This window comes from Zonotrichia albicollis, chromosome 27 (assembly GCF_047830755.1).
Source record: "Zonotrichia albicollis isolate bZonAlb1 chromosome 27, bZonAlb1.hap1, whole genome shotgun sequence".
In the NCBI taxonomy this organism is placed as follows: Eukaryota; Metazoa; Chordata; class Aves; order Passeriformes; family Passerellidae; genus Zonotrichia; species Zonotrichia albicollis.
This window is the reverse complement of record NC_133845.1, coordinates 1,290,225-1,310,560: the sequence shown is the minus strand read 5'-3', so window position 1 is coordinate 1,310,560 and position 20,336 is coordinate 1,290,225. Positions and strand designations below refer to the sequence as shown.

Genomic DNA, 20,336 nt, shown 5'->3' with positions numbered 1-20,336 from the left:
GGGGATCCATTCCAGCTGTGAGGATCCATTCCAGCTGTGGGGACCCATTCCAGCTGTGGGGATCCGTTCCAGCTGTGGGGATCCATTCCAGCTGTGGGGATCCATTCCAGCTGTGAGGATCCGTTCCAGCTGTGGGGATCCATTCCAGCTGTGGGGATCCATTCCAGCTGTGAGGATCCATTCCAGCTGTGGGGATCTGTTCCAGCTGTGAGGATCCATTCCAGCTGTGGGGATCCGTTCCAGCTGTGGGGATCCGTTCCAGCTGTGGGGACCCGTTCCAGCTGTGGGGATCCATTCCAGCTGTGAGGATCCATTCCAGCTGTGGTGATCCATTCCAGCTGTGAGGATCAGTGCTCTGTCCTGTGCTCACTGTGGGGTTTTTGGTTTTGTTTTGCTCAGCTCCTGGGACCCCAGGGAGGGCTCAGGGGGTGCAGCTGTGGCAGATTTTGGGCAGGATGGAGCCTCGTCCCCAAGGCCAGCCCAGTGACACCCCACAGCAGTGTCCCTGACCCCCAGGATTCCTTTCTGTTCCCCAAAGAAGCGAGTCCATAACCCAGCTGGGCAGCAGCAGTGCCTCCATCCCCGTGGGTTTGTCCCTTTCTGTGCCCAGTTCTGGCTGCTTTTGTCACCTGTGTGTGCTGTAACCCCAGGGCTGAGCAGCTTTGGTAGGAACCACCCCCCAAACCTGCCCAGGAACCTCCAGCAGCCCCTGCCAGGTGGGCACGGGGGGAGCTGCCCCACCTGGGTTGGCGTTTGTCCCAAAAGGGGACAGCTCAGAGCCCTGCCCTGCACCTGGTGACAGCCTGGGGGTGGCACTGGCTGGGCTTTAATGTCCCCTCCATCCCAAAGCTCCGGTTTGGGGTGGATGGAGCGAGCAGCTCCTTCAGTGACCCCTCCCCACTGCCAGGGTTGGTGGCACTGCTGTGGTTCCAAATGTCCATCCCTGGGGTGGTGGCACTGCTATGGCTGCTCCAGGGTTGGTGGCACTGCCATGGCTGCTCCATCCCCGGGGTTGGTGGCATTGCTGTGGCAGCTCCAGATGTCCATCCTTGGGGTTGGTGGCACTGCTATGGTTCCAAATGTCCATCCCTGGGGTGGTGGCACTGCCATAGCTGCTCCATCCCCGGGGTTGGTGGCACTGCTATGGCAGCTCCATATGCCCATCCTGGGGTAGGTGGCACTGCTGTGGTTCCAAATGTCCATCCCAGGGTTGGTGGCACTGTCATGGCTGCTCCAGGGTTGGTGGCACTGCTGTGGCACCTCGGTATGCCCATCCCGGGGTTGGTGGCCCTGCCCCCTGGCTGTCCCCAGTGTCACAGGAGCTGTCCCATCTCTCTCGTGCTGCACCATTCGTACAGGTGACAATAGTGCATCCCGCCCGTCAGCTTCCCGAGTGGCGTTTTCTTTTCACACTTTTCTATGGAGCCTTCGAACCCCACGTCCTTCACCACCAGGCTGTTTTGATAGTTGTTCTCAGCCCCTCCATGGCCATCCTTCCCCAGCATTCCCTACTTTTGGGGGCCTTCTATCTTGTTAAAAAAAGAAAAAAACAAAAAATCTTTTTACCGAGTGAAACATCGACTCCACCTTTATCCCCATTCTCACTGGTGTAAATACTGATACTAACTGAGGATTTTGACTTTGCATTCTGTCAGAATACTGTGTTCAAATAAAAACTACAAAAAAAAAAAAAAAAAAAAAAAAAAAAAAAAAAAAAGCTGATGCCTGCAGTCTGCCCTTCTTTGGTCCTGCTCCTCGTCCCACCTGAGTCCACCAAAACCAATTGCAAGTTTATTTCTCTGTCCCTCCACATTTATTTACTTCTTTCCTGGAGATAGCAAACACAGAAATGCAGTTTCACAGCTACTGGGAAGATTTTTCCCCCCCAAAAAGGCACTTTTGTGTTGCCTGGCTGTGGAAAGGGTGATTGAGTGCTGGGCGTGAGAGGTGACCTCTGCCCAGCCTGAATTGGGTGCCTGAACTTAAAGGGGTTTGAATGTAATTAATTCATTCAATTAATTCATTTTAAAGTCTTGATCTTTTTTCTAAATTCAAGATAAAAATTGCCCAAATGCCCAACTTTAATTGCTTTAATTCTGGGGTTTATGGGGAGGGGAGGGTTGTCTCACCTTCACTAATTTGGGCAAACCAGAGTTGATTCTCACACAGAAGTTCCCATTCAGCTGAAAAGGAGCTTTTTAAGTCCCTCCCCAACCATTTGATGTAAAAAACACCAATTCTTCCAAGTGGGGAAGCGCCAATTCCCCGGGTGGGGTTGGAGGGGGGTTTGGGGTTTCCCTTTCTGGGTTCAGAGCCCCTCAATGCCCCGGTCCCTGTGGGAGCTGTGCCCTCCCTGCCTTTCCTGGCTCCCTCTGCCCCCTTTGGGCCTGCGGGAGCTCAGGGGCTCCTCCCTCTCCTCCCCGAGAAATGAAAAGGCATTTTCCTGCTCCTGGAGCTGGGGCTGTGCTCAGTGGCAAAACCACTGACAGATCCTTTCTTAGATCTTTGTGTTTCTTCTGCCGTTTTCTCAACCCTCAGACCTTTTAATTTCCATTTAATTTTAATTTTCCCTCGTCTCTCCCTCTGTTAAGGCCATGGCACCTGGCTGGCAGTGTCACCTTGGCTGAGTGTGGCTCCTTTTCCCCCGGGCTGAATTTGGGGTAAGTGTGAGCTCTCATCCCTTCTGTGGGACTGGAGGGAGATTTTTGTGCTGCCTCTTTCTCTCATCCCTTCTAGAAATCACCATTACCTGGCCTTTTATCAGATACCAGTATCTGAATATCGTGCATGAGCTTCAGAGCATCATTTTAAGGGCGTTTTGAAGTATTCAGAGGCTAAAGGTGCCTCTCCCTGTTCACATTTGCTGCCCTGTGTGTTATTCCCAGGTTTTGTGGGATAACAAACCCCAAATTCCCTAGCATCCCACTGCCCCAGCTGTGGCCTCGTGGCTGTTTTTAACTGGGCACTGGGCTGGGAACAGCTTCATTAGAGGGGAAAAATCATTTTGGGATGGAGGGTGGTGTGGGCAGAGCTGATGGCAGTGAGGGGAGGGATGGGAACTGTTTGGGTTTGGGGCATGAGGGGGAAAAGGGATATGCTGGCTGTTCCTACAAGGGAAAGGGATATCCTGGGTTTTCCTACAAGGAAAAGGGACATGGTGGCTGTTCCTACAAGGAAAATGGGTATTCTGGCTGTTCCTACAAGGAAAAGGGATATTCTGGCTGTTCCTATCAGGAAAAGAGGTAATCTGGGTGTTCCTGTAAGGAAAATGGGTATCCTGGCTGTTCCTGCAGCCAAGGGGTGGAAGGGATGGGGGTCTCTGGCTGCCTGCGGAGCTCAGCAGCTCTCTGGCACTCAGGATTCCGTCTCCAGCTGATGAGGATGGATGGGGGGAACGGGGCAGTGGATGCGGCTGGGCTGGAGGCTCCCGGAGCCGCAGCAGCCTCAGGTTGAGCTGTCCCTGTCCCTGTACCGGGAATGGCCATCCCGGGATAAGCCTGTACCGGGAATATACCGGGAATGGCCGTCCCGGGCATCGCAGCTCCGCGGTGCTCGGGCTCCCTGCCGTGGCCGATCCCTTCCATCGCCGCCGCCTCGCAGAGAGCCGGGAAGCCTTTCAGGAGATCGCAACATGGAAATAATCCCAGTCTGGCATAAAAACCGGGACGAGCTTCAGGCTGAGCATGGGCAGGAATTCCTCCATGGAAAGGTTGAACCATGGGCAGGGGCTTGGGCCGGGACCTGCCGCTTTCCCGCCAAATTACAGGCTCATTTACATAACCACGCCCATTAATTTGAATAACATCTCAGATTTCTATTTGCATAACTCCGCCCCTCGTTTGCATCGCCACGCCCACCCGCGGGTGCCGCGTCGGGCGCGTTCCCCTGGCAACGGCGCCGCGGGTTCGAGCCCGGCCCCGGCGGCTCCCGCTGCCCCTCGGTGTCCTCCGGTGTCCCCTTTCTGTCCTCTCCGTGTCCCTTCTGTGTCCCCTCGGTGTCCTCTCTGTGTCCCATCTGTGTCTCATTGTGTCCTCTCTGTGTCCCATCTGTGTCTCATTGTGTCCTCTCTGTGTCCCCTCGGTTACCCCTCTTGTCCCGTCTGTGTCCCTTCCGTGTCCCCTCTCTGTCCCCCCGGTGTCCCCCGGCCATGCTGCGTGACAAGGACACCGAGGAGGATTTCCAGCGCTTCCTGCGCCGCGTGGACGATGTCAGTGAGTGACCGGAGGGGCGCGGGGACAGCGCGGGGACAGCGAGGGGACAGCGAGGGGACAGCCAGGGAAGGGGAGGAGCGGGGCCAAGGAAGGCAGAACATCGGTGGGAAAGGGGCAAATCCCGCTGTGCCCCGGTCGGTTCGGTTTGTTCGGTGTTTGCCCGAGGCTCGGAGCGGCTCCCGCCTTTATTCGGGATGCTGAGAGCCGCTTGCTCCTGTGGATTTCGGTAATGGTGACAGAAACTGCAGGTTCTGTCCTGAAAGTGACACAAAATCCGTCCTGGGAAAGTTTTTGTTTATTCAGAGTGCCCAAGGCCACGCTGGAGCGTCCCGGTCTGTGGGAGAGGCCCCTGCCCATGGGACTGGGTGGGTTTTAGGGTCTTTTCCACCCCAAATCACTCAGGGACTCTGTGGGTTTATGGTAAAAGCTGTTCTGGCCAGCACTGCCTTCAAAGCCACCTGAACTCCTGGTCCTTCCACGTTTGAAGTCCTGTGTGTATTTATATTTTATTTGGGGCTTTTCTGTGATTTTTTAGCCAATTTGCTGCAAGGGCTGAAGTCCCCGGACTCGGCAGTGCAGGAAAAAGCCATCGCTGAGACAGAGAGAAGGCTCCGAGAGCAAGGGGCCGGCAGGGAGGAGGAGGAGGAGGAGGAGGAGTGCAGGACCACGGTGAACAGAACGCTCATCAACCCTTCTGTAAGGGCTTTTCCCTCTGAAATGAAAGCTGGGCTCACTCCAGGTTAAACACACAGATGGGAACTTCCCAGAAATGCCAGGATTTATTAAATCTTTACCATTTTTTGATTAAATATCAAATTGGTGCTCCTGCTGTGTGTCAGGCTGGGGATTTCAGGTGCACCAGACATTCCTGATGCTGCTGTGGCTTTTCCCAAACCATTTGTGGCTTTCCCAAACCATTTGTGGCTTTTCCCAAACCATTTAATTTCTGTTTCTGTTCTTCCAGGGCACGCCGAGGGTGCAGGCAGCAGATGCAGGTAGGACACTGCTCCTCTCTAAATAAAACCAAGCTCCAAAACCAGCTCTAGCAGGGATGGAGCTCATGCAAGAGCTGATTCCAGCCCTTTTCCTGGTGTCTGTAGCCAAAATTCAGTCAGCTCCAGGAGCACACTCAAGGTCTCAGCACTGTGGCTGTGTTTTCCACAGGTGGGAGCCTTGTTCTCTTCTGGCTCCTCATCTCTTTACACTTTTTATTGTGAATTTCGAAGCGAACCTGTTTGTTTGGCCCCGGGGAGGAGCAAGGCAGGTGTGCAGCTCCTCAGGGCTGGCATCATCCTCGTGTGACAGCTCGTCAGCCACTTCCACTTTAATTGCTGAAACGGCCCCTTGGTGTTGGCTTTTATTAAGAAATGACTCACAAGCACCCTGGGAATTATTGTTTTTACGCTGTTTTAATGAAGTTTGCTCTTTTTTTTCCCCCTCTAAAATGCCACCAACCCTGCTGTTCGGAAGATGGCTTCCTGGCAGCTTTGGAGAAGGATGCCAAGGAGCGAGCCCGGAGGAGGAGGAGGAATGAGAAGCTGGCAAACGGTGAGTGCTGAGAGCAGCCCCAGAAATGCCTGCCAGGGGCTGGGGGAGGCACAGCCGGGCCTGTCCCAGGGCTCCTCAGAGCTGCTGCTCCTGGTGCTCTGCACGGCACCGGGTGGTGGAGCTGCTTTGGGATGGAGGGAGGAGAGGGGAACGCTCCATTTCCCTCTGGAAGGGGAATGGTTGTAGAGAAATAATGGAAATAATGGAAATAATAATGGAAACAATGTAAATAATAATGGAAATAATGGCTGGGCTGGAACCCTGGGGCTGTCCCAGCAGGAGAGCCTGGCTCTGCCTGCTCAGTCCCACTGGGGGATGAAATAAATGAAATATTGCTGGGGATTGTTGCTGTTCTCAATGCACTGTGCTGCTGTCAGCCCTGAAGGAGCAGGGCAATGAAGCCTTCAGGGCAGGAGACTTTGCCCTGGCCATCCAGAGGTACTCGGAGGGACTGGAGAAGCTGAGGGACAAGCAGGAGCTCTACACTAACAGGGCCCAGGTCAGTGCCAGGGCAGGAGCCACGTGTGGCTGGGTTTTGTGGGGCTGTGCCAGGGTAAAAAACCCAAAATATTGCTCTGTCACATCCCTTGGAGGTGGTGAGACCCTGCTCCTGCAGAGCAGGTGGGGAAAATAATCTCAATTCCCAGTTTGAGTCAAATACTCTGCTTTTTTTATTATTAATAACAAATAAAATAAAATACAGTAAATATTATTTATATTATATATAATATAATAACATTATATATTGATATTATACTATATACTATGTATAATATATAATATATAATATATAATATAATATAATATATAATATATTATATATAATATATTATATATATTATATAATATATAATGTATTGTATATTGTATATTATGTATTCTATATTCTATATTGTATACTATATATTATAGATATTAGATACATTAGATATATTTAATATATATTATATTATATTATATTATATTATATTATATTATATTATATTATATTATATTATATTATATTATATTATATTATATTATATTATATTAATAATGCTTTTCCAGGAATCCCTTCGATAACTGCAGAGTGAAATATTTGCTCTGCAGTCTCTGTTTGCCTTGCACACTCCGTGTGTTTGTGTGTCATTTAGAATTCTATTCAATTGATTCTAAATTAGAACATCCAGGGAGATGGCAGACAAGTTAAGAATGGAAATTACCCTGCAAAATCAATGGCCAGGCCAATCAGCAGCCTCATTTTATTCTTTTTAATCAGCCAGTGTTTGTGCAACAGCGAGCGGAAATTGTTTGAAGGATTCCAATTCTTCTGCCTGGACTTTTTTTTATTTATTTCAGGCCTACCTGAAGCTCCATGAGTATGAGAAAGCCATCAGTGACTGTGAGTGGGCATTAAAGGTAATTCCACAATTGCCAAGGGGAAAAGACCCCCAAAATCAGCATTATTTACAGAAATCTATATTTTTGACTCAAATGAACAGGAAAATATTCACCTTTTGGAAACCCTGCTTTCCACCCTCACCTCAAGCCTGTGTTTTTTGGGTCCCTGGGGGCAATAATTCAGCATAAAAACATTAGCCACCACTAATAAACAGTATAAACACCCTAATCTTTGCTTTGGGCAGCTCTAATAATAATCAGAATTTTAATAATTAATAAACAATAATTAATCAGAGTGCTGGGAAAAATACTGAAAAGGCTGAAATGTTCTAAAGACATAACTCATAATGATTTCTGGTTTACCCCAGTGCAATAAGAACTGCCTTAAAGCCTATTTCCTCATGGGGAAGGCTCACCTGGCCCTGCAGCATTTCTCTGAGGTGAGCTGGGTGAATTTTGGGGGCACATTTTGTTCTGCTTTGGGGGGTGAGAGGGAGAGTTTCATCCTCAGCTTCTGTTTTCTGCTGGAACTCTGATTTTTTTCCTCCTTGGGATTTACTGGAAAATTCCCTTTGAGTTTGCAACAGCAGGCAGATGTAGGGACTGAGAATATCTGACTTTTTTGAGAGTTTTGACATCTGTGTCCCCATAAATGTTATTTTTCACATTTATGAAGGACTGTGGCCCCAGAAACATTTGGGATGTGACTGGGATATCATTGATGTCATTGATTCCTTTGGGATGTGACTGGGATATCATTGATTCCTTTGGGGTGTGACTGGGATATCATTGATATCATTGATCCCTTTGGGATGTGACTGGGATATCATTGATATCACTGATTCCTTTTTGGTGTGATTGGGATAACATTGATATCACTGATTCCTTTGGGATGTGATTGGGATATCATTGATATCACTGATTCCTTTGGGATGTGATTGGGATATCATTGATATCACTGATTCCTTTGGGGTGTGACTGGGATATCATTGATATCACTGATTCCTTTGAGATGTGACTGGGATATCATTGATATCACTGATTCCTTTGGGATGTGATTGGGATATCACTGATTCCTTTGGGGTGTGACTGGGATATCATTGATATCATTGATTCCTTTGGGGTGTGATTGGGATATCATTGATTCCTGTTTCCAGCTGGAACTGAGCCCTTTTTTCTCCCTGCAGTGCAGGCAGTGCTATGAGAAGATGCTGCAGATTGATCCCCAGAAGGAAAACCTCTTTAAAGGTGAGAAATATTCTTTTCACCCTTGTTTTCTGCTGAAGAGGGAGCAGAGTTTCCCTGCACACTTGGTTTCCCTGTGACCTCCTGCCACTGTGATATTTTATAAAAAATCCATTGGCCAGCATTTCTTCTCCTGAGAAGCTTCAGCTTCTCCCTGTTTTGCTCCTCTGGAATGTGATTTTTTTACAAAACATTTGAATTGTTTTTAATTAATTACCAATCCCAGTCCAGCTGTGTCAGACTCTCTGGTCAGTCATGGGTTTCTATTAGCATGCCTTTCTGGCTTTCTGATGTCTCCTTTCTTTTTCTTTAGTAGAGTTTTAGTATATCATTGTAATGTAATGTAATATAATGTAATGTAATGTAATATAATGTAATGTAATGTAATATTAGGTAATGTAATATAAGGTAATGTAATGTAATGTAATATAATATAACACTATATCATTATATATTATATAATGTATAATTATATATAATATATACTATATATATTTCTGTATAGAGATACATATTGTATGTAATTATACAATATTTAATTTATAATATGATAGAATGTAATATAATGTGATATGATATGAATGACCCTGGCAGAGTGCATGGAGCAGGCCAGGCTGGAGGAGCAGAGGCTGAGGGAGGAGCAGAGGGCCCAGAGCGAGCTCCAGGCCGGGAGTGTGGCTGCTCTGTCCATCCAGGAGCTGCTGCAGAGGATCAGCAGCCCTGGCCACGACCTGCCCTACTACACAGGGGCCATCAGCCTGCTGGCAGCAGCTGTCAGCACCGGTGAGTTTGCTGAAAAATGTTCATTTTGTTAATTGTTAATCCTGGGAGGAGGGCAGGGCAGCAGCTTTTAAAGGATGCCAGTAACTGTTCCTGGATTTCAAACACAAAACTGGCACTGTGGGTATTTCAGAGTGGCCAGGGGGTGTTCACGGCATTTTTTAGCATCAGACTGGTGCTGTAGCTGAGCTGCTGGGAGTCCTTGGGGACTGGGGTCTCATTTGTTTATAAATATTTGTAATTCATAAATATTTGTAAATATTTGCAAATATTTGTAAATATTTGTTTGTAAATATTCGTAATTCTCTGTTAAAGCTCATTGAGTTACAAAGCCAATTTTGTGTTTCAGCCTTCCTGAATAATATAATTAATATAATACAATATATGATATAATACGATACGATATAATATAATATAATATAATATAATATAATATAATATAATATAATATAATATAATATAATAATTCTTTCACTTGACCCCAAAAGCGCCAGGCACGAACCAGATCAATTTTCACCTTCAGAACCACTCCTCCTTCGCTCCTTCTGGAATTTTCCCCCATTCCCCAGGATGTTTTTCCCCAGAGCTGCTCCTGCAGTGACCTTTTCTTTTAGCGCTGCCCAGGAAGAGCAGGAGCCTGCCTGGCTGTGGCCCAGCTGAGCTTGTCTGTGCTCTTGCAGGCTCTGGGCAGACGTTCTTCAGGACGAACAATGGCTTCAGTATCCTGAGCAGCGAGGCTGTCAGAGGGTGAGAGCTCTCCCAGGGCCACCCCAGCCCCGGGAAATGCAATATTGTTTTCAAGAAACAGAATCAGCCCTTGGGGTGCAGATGGGCTGATCAGAGGAGGGTGGGATGCCAGATTTCAGGAGGTGAATGGAGGCACTTGTACCTGAGCGTGGCACAGACAGGGCTGCCTCAGATGAGGGAGGAGAATCCCTGGGCTGCTGTTTGTGTCTGTGTGTCTGGGCAGTTATCCTATCCCTGGTGCTGAGAGCAGCTCTGCAGCAAAGTCTGAGTGGGAAAGAGCAGCTGAAGGCTCTGGCTGCAGCCCCTGGAGCTGGGCTTGGGCACCAGGATCCCCTGGCACTTTTTATGTTCCACATTTTGGGTTTTTTAGTCCATCTATATTTTAGGTGGTGGCTGCAGACAGACCTGAGGGGTGCAGCATGTACAAATTCCCATTCCCTGGATATTTCCCACAGTTTGAGCCACCCTTTGCTCTGTTCAAAGCTGACTTTTCTCATCCAGGGCCTTCTGTGCAGAGAGCAAAAGCCCTGCTGAGGAGGAGCTCTGTGTTTCCCTCCTGCTCCTGTGGCAAGCTGCCTGTGCTGGCAATGGTAAAGCCCTGGCACCCCCTGATCCCTGTTAATTAATGAGGGATTCATTTGGCATTTCTGGGCTGGGCATGGCCACCCCTCTCCCACAGCACCTGCATCCATCCAGGCATGGTTGGAACCCAAATTTTGCAGGTCAGAGGAGGTGTTGGGTGCAGGATGGAATTTCCACTCTCTGAGCATTTCCAGTCCACACAAGGGGTGGGAAGTAAATCCCCTGTGATTTTTGCTGCTCCTGAGATAATACCCCTTGCACAGTTTTCTCTGTTTTAAGCAGTTACACCTGCAAAAAGCAGAGTTTTACAGGAGAGAAGGCTGAATTTATTTAGAATTATCAATCAATAGAGCTTGGGCAGGTACCTGCCTCTGTTTTTAGGGTGAGAAATGGGCTGGGGTGGGTGGTAAAGTGTGACGGTGGCCACAGGGGGATTAGGATGAGGGAAGGACGTAGATCTGACTCCATGTTTCAGAAGGCTTGATTTATTATTTAATGATATATATTACATTAAAACTACACTAAAAGAATAGAAGAAAAGGTTCTCAGAAGGCTGGCTAAGAATAGAATAGGAAAGAAAGAGTGATAACAAAAGGCAGCTGTCTCGGAGACAGCTGGGCCTTGATTGGCCATTAATTATAAACATCTAAGATGGGCTAATCTAGAAATCTACTGTTGCATTCCACAGCGGCAGATAACCATTGCTTACATTTTGTTCCTGAGGCCTCTCAGCTTCTCAGGAAGAAAAAATCCTAAGGGAAGGATTTTACATTAAAAGATGTCTGCGACAGTAAAGTGGAAATGCAGAATATTGTACTGACTTGTGGAGTTCAGCTGTTAGAATAAAATATTCATGCTGAAAAAAAAATAAAATAAATGAGTGACACAGTGAGATTTTCTGTCCCTTTCCAGAGGAAAATCAGCGTGTGCTGCTGGCGCAGCCCGAGGTGGGTGCCCAGCTGCCAGAGCTGCTGTCCCGTGGCACTGCCCAGATCCAGAGGGAGGCCCTGGCACTGATCTCCCTCTACTCCGAGCACGAGGGGGGCCGCAGGCTGCTGGGCAGGCTGGACCTGAGCAGGTGAGACAGCAGGGAAAGGTCCTGGCAGGGCTCAGGGGAAGGGGACTCGGGGTGCCCTCAGCACTGTGCAGCTCCTCAAAGGTTGGGCTCTGTCTGCAGGCACTGACACAGCCTTAGCTGTGCCAAGGGAAATACAGGCTGGATATCAGGGAAAAGTGTTTTACAGAAAGGTGATAAAGTTCTGGAATGTTCTGCCCAGGGAGGTGGTGGAGTCACCATCCCTGATGTGTTTCAAACAAGGCTGCATGTGGCGGTGGATGCCAGGATTTAAGTGAGGTGCTAGGCATGGGTTGGACTTGATGGTCTTGAAGGTCTCTTCCAACCCGGTCATTCTGTGAATTCTCTGAATTCTGTGACTTCTGTGAATTTCAGGGAATTTTGGGAATGCCCAGGAACTGGGAATGGTGGAGTCACCATCCCTGATGTGTTTAACAAAGCCTGGATGTGGCACTGGGTGCCAGGGTTTCAGTGAGGTTTTGTTGGGGCTGAGTTGGACTTGATGCTCTTTGAGGTCTCTCCCAACCTGGTCATTCTGTGATTCCGTGAATTCCTGAGGGGACACAGTGGCACTGAGGCTTCTGCTGGACGGCCTGGCAGAAGTGGGAGTTGGATGTTCTGATGGCTGAAATAAAGGATTTAAATGAATTCCTGTAATTTGGAGTCCCCTCCTCCAAACCCCTGTAGCACTCAGGCAGAGCTCACCCTGTGCCTGAAAAATCTCCTGGATTGCAGCTCAGAGTCTCTCCTCATTTAAAAATTGGGATTTGGGGTTATTTAGTGTTGCCATGGCTCAGTGGGTGGGGAGGAAACCCCATTGCCTTTGTCCCTTGTCCTGCTGCTTCCTCCTTCTGAGAAATGTCCATTTACTCCTTTGGACTAATAATGGATGGTTATTCTCCATTTTCCTGGGGGGGAAAGTGAAAGGAATGAGCCATATCTCAGAGGGTGCTCAAAGAAGGCAGATTTAACTGTGGCTTCAAATACCAACAACCTAAAAAAATACAATTTTGATCTTTAATGATTAAACCAAGGCTGACACCAATTTTTGCTTGTTTTTTTACACTGTTTTAACACCAGATGGCTGCAGATTTTGATGGCATTTGTCAAGTGCACTGATGCAAGGGCTGAGAGTGCCATGAACATCCTGTCTGACTTAAGTGGGGAGGAAAGGTAATTTATTTCAATTCCTCATTCGTTTCTCTGAAGCTGTGCTGTGAGCTGTGTGAAATGAGCCAGGGACAGCCTGTTGGCCACCTCTGCTGTGAGCTACTGAGGTTTCCATTGCTCTTGTCTTGCTTTTAGCTGTGTTTTTTGACTAAAACTTTGGTTTTTTTATCCCCCAACAGGTTCCAAGCCCAGTGTCGGGCCACGTTCTCCACGGCTGTTTCACCTTTATTCACCCAGCTGCTGGTAGGGAAGAGCTGGTTTTGGATTTCCAGTTTATTTTTGTGTATCCTGGGCAAAGGGAATTTTCCAGAAAATGGGACTGTAACACCTTGGGCAGCTGGGGTTTATCAGAGAGCGCCTGGAGTGCCAGGAGGGTGGCACACACACAGATGTGCTGTTTGGGGCTGATCCTGCCTTGAAGATAAAATGAAAATGAGGGAAATCTGCAAACTTTGGGAAGCTGGGGTTTATCAGAGAGCGCCTGGAGTGCCACAGGGGTGGCACACACACACACACAGTGCTGTTTGCTGGTGGTTTGTGTTGATTTTGCCTTGAAGATAAAGTGAAAATAACGGAAACCTGCAAACTTTGGGCAGCTGGGGTTTGTCAGAGACCTCCTGGAGTTGCCAGAGGGGTGGCACACACCCAGATGTGCTGTTTGCTGGTTTGTTGATTGATTTGTTGTTGTTGTTGATTCTCCTGTAATTGCTGTGATTCCTGAATTGCTGTGTTCACAGGTGAGTGCCAGGCAGGTGTGTGCCAGGCAGGTGCCCTGGGCAGCCCTGGAGTGCCAGGGGGGTGGCACACACACCCAGATGTGCTGTTTGCTGGTTTGTGCTGATTTCCCTTGCCTTGCTGTGTTCACAGGTGTGTGCCAGGCAGGTGAGTGCCAGGCAGGTGCCCTGGGCAGCCCTGGCCCGTGCCCTGGCTGTGCTGGGCAGGCTCTGTGCAGATGTTGGGCTGCGGGCACAGCTGGCTCAGAGCAGGGAGTGCTGGCAGGCCGGCCTGGAGCTGCTGGTAAGGGAAATCCCCAGCCCTCCCTCTGTCTGTCTGTCTGTCTGTCTGCTCCCCTCCCAGCCCTCTAAAGGGGGTTTGGGGGGGTCTCAGAGCTGCCCCCCTCAGCTGTGCCCCTTCACATGGTCCCGTCCTGCTGGGAGCTTTGTCTACAGCCTCAGGTCAGATAAAGGATTTCCTTGTGGCTCTGTGCTCTCCAACACAGAGAGTTTCAAATTCTAAATTAAAATTCTTCAGCACAGAAAGTTTCAAATTCCAGGATTGTAACACCTCCCAGGTGAGGCTGTGCTGTGAGCACAGTCCCCAGACCCTGAAGGTTGAGGGATCTTTGTGACACCCCAAACACCCCAGGTCTGGGGGTGCAGCTTTGGGTGCCACCTGTGGGTTGGTGTCACGGGGTGCCCTCAGCTCTGCTCCCCCTGTCCCAGCTCTTGTCCTGCCCTGGCCTGCCCTGGGCGCTGATTTTGCTGCTCTGTGCCAGGCCGGGTGCCCCGATGCCAGCCCTGGGTACCAGCACTGTGTGTTTGCGCTGCTGGGGCTGATGATGAACCTGCTGCTGGAATCCAATGGCACCATCCAGGTAAGAAACATCTGGGAATTAAAATAAAATAAATTACTGTGTTGCAGGTTGTTTTTAAGGGTGGGTGATAATTTAAGTAGGCTGAGAAGTGAAAAAGGGATTTTCTCTTCTGCCACCACCTCCAATGTATAAACAGCCATGAGAAAAAACCAGTGTAAAGTGCACAGATTATCTTTCCATGCATTTTCCCTGTGTATTTTTCCCTCTGTTGTTTCCCCTGAGTTTTCCCCATTTTTCCCCTGAGTTTTCCCCATTTTCCCTCTGATTTTCCCCTGTGTTTCCCAGGACTTTGCTGTGCCCATCAGTGGCAGGTGCCTGGCTCTGCTCAGCCACCAGGACGGAAGGATTGTCACAGTAAGTCACCCACAAAAGCTGAGTTTGGGGCTCTCCTGAGCTCCTCAGAGCCAACTTCTGCCCTGTGCAGGAGGCTTTGAATCCTAAAACACTCCCAAGAGCAATAAAGAAATAATAGACCACTTTTATATTCATTTTTATATGGTTTGACGCAAGAGGTTTTTAAGATTCCCTTGAAATCTGCTTAATAGAGGCTCTTAAAAAACCACTTCAGTGTGGAACCGTTAAAAGTGAGTGGAGCAGCAAAGCAGGCAGAGCAGTTTGGGTGTTCAGCTGCTCCCTTTGCAGCTGGGATGGGGTGGGAGCAGCTCCTGCAGCAGGGGCAGATGGGGGCTCTGAGTCTCTTCGGGGCTGTTCCACCTCTCTCAGTGCCTCTGCTCTCTGCCAGGACTTTGTATTTTTATTTTTTATTGAATGAGCACCCAGTCTGGGTTCCTCTCTGCCTGTGCTGAAGCTCTGCTGTGCTCAGTTTCCAAAAACACCACATCCTAAAGATGTTCTTTGTTAGCTTCTGCAGTTCTGGGATTTCCTTAATTCCTGTGAATTTCTCCTTCCAGCACTTAATTATTTCAGTTTACCATGCAGGAACAAACCAATTAAGCTGCCTGGAGCAATAACAGTCTGGTTTTGCTTCTCTTTCCCCCTGGTTTAGAGAGCCACAGGAGTGCTGAGCCGTGTCCTGCCTGCGTCTCCCTCAGCGGTGCAGGAGGTGGTGAGAGCAGGAGTGGTGAAGAAAATGCTCAAATTCTTGAAAGTAAATCCAAGTTCCTCTATTCCTGCCTGCAGTGTCCCCTGAGCAAATCTACCTCCCCCTGGCTTTATCTTCCTTTTTCTGGAGGCTGTGTCTGCATCCTTGACCATTGTCACAGTGCTCCCAGGCTTCATTTTAATTTTTTAAAAATTCTTAATTCTAATTCTTCTTTAATGTTTTCCTGGGGGGGAAGGTGAAAGGAATGAGCCACATCTCAGAGGGCTTTTTTTTAATTTTTATTTTAATTTTTTCTTTAATTGTTCCTAATTTTTTTTTAGTTCTTAATTCTAATTATCCTTTAATTTTTTTCATTTATTTTTTCCTTTCTTCTTAAATTTTTAAAAATTCTTAAATCTAACTCTTCTTTAATTTTCTCACTGTGTTTGCCCCCTCAGGCTGGGGGACAGCTCACATCCAGCTATGCCATAAAGACCCTTTCTGTCTGCACCAAGAGCAGCAGGAGAGCTCAGGAAGAGCTGCTGAAGGGGGACAAAAGTAAGTGAAACTTGTGATTTCCTATTAATAGAACCCCTATTATCCTATTAACATAACCCCTGATTTCCAGGGCTTGGGGCTGTTTGTCCCTCTCATGGCTGGGTTTATCCAGCCCATGTTCAGTGATCCTGAATCTCAGGATTCTGGTCTGAGATGTTGCTGCTGCTCTCAGGTGTCAGAGCCCAAGCTCTGCCATCCTTAGGGGCAGCTCCCAGCTGAGCTTTGGTAGCTCTCAAAGCACAGGAAGCCTTTTTAATGTTCCTTTTCCCAGCTGTTCTCTCCACAACAGCATCTCTGCTTTAAGGCAGTTAATAATAAAGTACTGGGATGCTCTTCCCAGGGAGGTGGTGGAATCATCCACCATCTCTGGATGTATTTAAAAAACACTGGACATGACATTTGGTGCTATGGTCCAGTTGAAGTGTTAGGGCATAGGTTGGATTTTATGATCTTAGCGGTCTGTCCCAACCTCATCATTCTGTGATTCTGTGATTCTGTGATTCTGTAATGTGGCACCTTCAGCTCTCTGTGAGAGAGACCTCTGGGAAAGAGGAGCTGAGGCAGCTCCTGGCTGCTGAAATTGCCAGGAAATCCTGTTGTTCCCCAGCTTTTCCAGGGAAACAGCACCGGAGTCACATCTGGAGCAGCTCTGGCTGTGTCTGACCCAGATTTCCATCCTGCAGGGTTCCAGGTGCAGCTCTGGCTGTGTCTAACCCAGATTTCCCCCTTGCAGGGTTCCAGGTTCAGCTCTGGCTGTGTCTGACAGAGATTTCCCCCTTGCAGGGTTCAGGTGCTGCTGGGGCTGTGTCTAACCCAGATTTCCCACCCTTGCAGGGTTCCAGGTGCAGCTCTGGCTGTGTCTAACCCAGATTTCCCACCCAGATTTCCCCCTTGCAGGGTTCCAGGTGCTGCTGGGGCTGCTGCACTCGGCGGATGAGCTGACTGTGGGCAATGCAGCTTTCTGCCTCAGCCAGTGCCTGCTGCTGCCCGGGGCTGCCTCGTCCCTGCTGGGCTCTGGGGTGGTGCAGCTGCTGCTCAGGCACGCTGGGGGTGACGCTGCCAGGAGCTCCGTGCAGCAGAACTCGGCCATTGCCCTGGGCAGGCTCTGTGTGGCTGAGCCAAGGTAAGCCCCAGAACCCCTTTTTTTATTTCCCTTTTCTGTTACTCTGTTATTTCTGTTATATTTTTTATCTCCCTATTCTGTTATCCCTGAGGAAGCAACCAGGGTAAGCCAAATCTAGAGTTATTAGGTTATTTTTTATAAACACTCCATTCTAATTCCTTCCTCCAGCCAGAATTCCGTCCTGTGATCTGTCCCCAAATGCCTTTAAGGCTCCTGAGGTGCCAGTTCTGTCCTCACATCTCTCAGGGAATTCATTGTCCTGTGCTGGAAGGAATGCTGCTCACTTGGGATCTACAGATCCGTTAAAATCTGTAAATCCCAAATGAGCAGTAGAGAAAATATCAGCACTGAGATTCGTCTGAAACAGCAGAGATAGAAGGGAAACTCTTTCTTTTCTTAGTTTTGTTAATCTGAAATTAACCTGATTGTAGAATGTCATTTATGTGCCTTTCTGAGGGCAATAATAACCTAGAAAGTCTATTAAGAGTATCTGCATTAACTCGGTATTACTATTACTATTACTATTACTATTACTATTACTATTACTATTACTATTATTACTATTACTATTATTTAGAAACTCTGTTTATATTGAGCAAATTATATTTATATAAATATATAAAACATATAAATGATATTTTATATAATATATAAAATGTTGACTATTTTATATTGAATATACTGAACTGTTTCTAGCACTAAGCAGCCCTGCAAGCTCAGGCAGAGCAGTGAGAGTTTGAAACTTTGATTTTTTGTCACCAGCTGTCCCCCTGTTGTCTCTGCAGGCACATGCACCAGCTGAGGAAGCTCAATGGCCTGGCCATCCTGAACTCCTCCATGAAATACGTGCAGAGCAGCTGAGCTCCTCAGAGCCCTGCCCAGTGCCCTCCATTCACTGCTCCTGAGTTTTCTTTGCTGTAATAAAATTCATTCAAAGCATATCAGCTTTTCAGTAGCTTTTTGGAGTGGTTTTGGTGCCCTACAGAAGCCAGTGAAGTAAAATCAGGAAGGAGTTAATTTATTATCTCAGCTACCAACCAAAATACCCCCTTGCATTAGGCTGCCTTTGCTTTAATAATTGGCATAAATTTAATAAACGGCCATTAATACAGTGTAGCGCTTTTTTGTTGGTTTTGAACACAGGAAACAGAAGAATTTATGACATTTCTGTGCAGAATAAACACAGGCCAGCCCAGTTTGAGTATAAAACGGTTCTTCAGGTCCCCTCCTTGGCCCTGGGGGTGGCAGTTCTGGGGGGAGCCTTTGTCCCCCCAAATTATCCAGCGGCTTTTTCCAGAGAGAGAAAGAGCAGCTGGATCAGCTTCCCCTCGTGAGAAACACTGGGCTGGCACAGGGAGCTCCTGCTGGACCCCTGGCACAGCCTGGACAGTGGGGAAAATATTGTTCAATAACGAGAATATTGTTCAATAATGGAGAATATTGCTCAATAATGGAGAATATTGTTAAATAATGGGGAATATTGCCGAGTAATGGAGAATATTGTTGAATAATGGAGAATGTTGTTAAATAATGGGAAATATTGTTGAATAATAGAATATTGTTGACTAATGGAGAATGTTGTTGAATAATGGGGAATATTGGTGACTAATGGAGAATGTTGTTAAATAATGGAGAATATTGTTAAATAATGGGGAATATTGCCGAGTAACGGAGAATATTGTTGAATAATGGAGAATGTTGTTAAATAATGGGAAATATTGTTGACTAATAGAGAATATTGTTGAATAATGGAGAATGTTGTTGAATGATGGGGAATATTGTTGAATAATGGAGAGTGTTGTTGAATGATGGGGAATATTGTTGTTCCCAGCTGTCATTAGGGCCCTTATCTGCCCCTGCTCAGGTGTTGAGTGCCCTCACACAGGCAGGGCAGTGTCAGGATCCTCTCTCAGCCTGGCTGCAGGTTTGTGTGCCTGGCACTGATTCCTGCTGGGGGCTGCTTGCTGCCTGCAGGGAATGTTTCCAGTTATTTGGGGGTTTATGGCTAAATAAAGGGAGATATAGCTGTGATTGTGCCCAGGAAGCCTCTGGGCTCTCAGAAAGGTTTGAGTTCTGTGCTGGTTTCACTGTGGTTTCTGCTCCTCCCTGGGATCCAGGCTGATGCCTGTGGATGCTATTATTGCCACGAACTGGCAAAAAAAAAAAATCAGAATTCTAGAATAGTTCAGTTAAAAAGGACCCACACCATCACCCAGTGCAGCTGCCTGAGCACTCCAGGGCTGAGCAGAAGTCAGAGGGTGTTCAGGGCATTGTACAAAATCCCCTCTCCAGGGACCCCTTGCAGTGTTTTACCCCTTTTTGGCTAAAAAATGCCTCTTAATACCCAGCTTGAACTCAGCACCTCCCCTCCATGTCCTCCTGGGGAGCTGCAGAGAGCCAGGAGGTGTCCCCTGATCCTGCTTTTCTCCAAAGCGGGCACCCCCAGAGCCCAGAGCCTGGCAGGGGCACTCCCAGCTCTGTTCCCTCCCCTGGCTGCACCCAAACCCCTCCACATCCCCCCCAGCCCTTCCCCAGGGCTGCTCTGCTGTTCACAGCCCCATTTTCCACCTTTTGGATGCAAACCTGCCCAGCTCTGCTCTTTTGTTCAAACCCATTGATTCCAATTGGTGCAGGGTTTTTTTCCCTGGACCAGGTTATTGGTTGGTGTGTGGCCTAAGCTCCTATAAAGTGACCCAGCCCTCTGCTGCCCTGCAGAGCAGCACCTGCCCGCTGCTGGGAGGCAGCAGCGAGCCCAGGGAGCTGCTGCCAGCTGGGACATTCCGCACTGGGATGGCTCAGGGCATGCAGGAAAAATTCCCCCTCTTGGTCCTGCTGGCAGCTGCACTGCTGCAACTGTCTGGTGAGTGCTGGGCTTTGGTTTGCTCTACAGAACTGCTGCTTTGCTGCTTTGCTGCCTCTGCTATTGCTGCTTTGCTGCCTCTGCAATTGCTATTTCCTGCCTCTCTGGCTCTGCTCTCGCTGCTTTCCTGCCTGTCCTGGGCCAGCCTTGGGGGCTCCTCTCTGGCTGCTTCAAGCCTTGGGTGCTTCAGGTGGTGCTGAATGGCAGCAGCAGAGGAGGAGGGTGCTACAGCTGGGAACGGGAATGGGGCTGGGAATAGAACTGGGAATAGGAATGGGAATGGGGCTGGAAATTTAAATGGGATTGGGAATGGAACTGGGAATTGGAATGGGAATGGGAGTGAGAATATGACTGGGAATGGGAATGGGACTGGGATTGGGAATTGGAATGGCATTGGGAGTGGCAATGGGACTGGGAATGG

General features: G+C 48.2%; 1 protein-coding gene across 7 annotated transcripts; it reads left to right on the top strand.

Moving 5' to 3' along the window:
- Nucleotides 1-203: 203 nt before the first annotated feature.
- On the top strand, nucleotides 204-18,641 carry TTC12 (tetratricopeptide repeat domain 12). 7 transcript variants are annotated; one of them, XM_074559497.1, is made up of 22 exons: nucleotides 204-980; nucleotides 1,175-4,211; nucleotides 4,747-4,907; nucleotides 5,176-5,206; nucleotides 5,682-5,759; nucleotides 6,137-6,258; nucleotides 7,098-7,157; nucleotides 7,508-7,579; nucleotides 8,327-8,387; nucleotides 8,979-9,167; nucleotides 9,779-9,911; nucleotides 10,413-10,501; nucleotides 11,406-11,571; nucleotides 12,649-12,741; nucleotides 12,918-12,981; nucleotides 13,606-13,755; nucleotides 14,234-14,332; nucleotides 14,618-14,686; nucleotides 15,339-15,440; nucleotides 15,833-15,932; nucleotides 16,830-17,055; nucleotides 17,841-18,638. In XM_074559497.1, the coding sequence occupies exons 2-22, from the start codon at nucleotides 4,148-4,150 to the stop codon at nucleotides 17,914-17,916; spliced, it is 2,205 nt and encodes a 734-aa protein (XP_074415598.1). In that variant the 5' UTR covers nucleotides 204-980; nucleotides 1,175-4,147; the 3' UTR covers nucleotides 17,917-18,638. The 7 variants fall into 7 exon arrangements, with proteins under 7 accessions (XP_074415598.1, XP_074415597.1, XP_074415601.1 ...); XM_074559496.1 differs by having other exon boundaries at nucleotides 204-1,015; XM_074559500.1 differs by having other exon boundaries at nucleotides 204-1,015; nucleotides 9,845-9,911; nucleotides 17,841-18,627.
- The last annotated feature ends 1,695 nt before the right edge of the window (nucleotides 18,642-20,336 follow it).

Bases quoted from the DNA above. Each gene is read 5' to 3' on its own strand.
- TTC12 (XM_074559497.1), top strand. From the start codon at position 4,148: ATGCTGCGTGACAAGGACACCGAGGAGGATTTCCAGCGCTTCCTGCGC. The intron at 5,207-5,681 runs GTAGGACACTGC...GCTGTTCGGAAG, and splicing joins GGTGCAGGCAGCAGATGCAG to ATGGCTTCCTGGCAGCTTTG. The intron at 9,912-10,412 runs GTGAGAGCTCTC...TTTCTCATCCAG, and splicing joins AGCAGCGAGGCTGTCAGAGG to GGCCTTCTGTGCAGAGAGCA.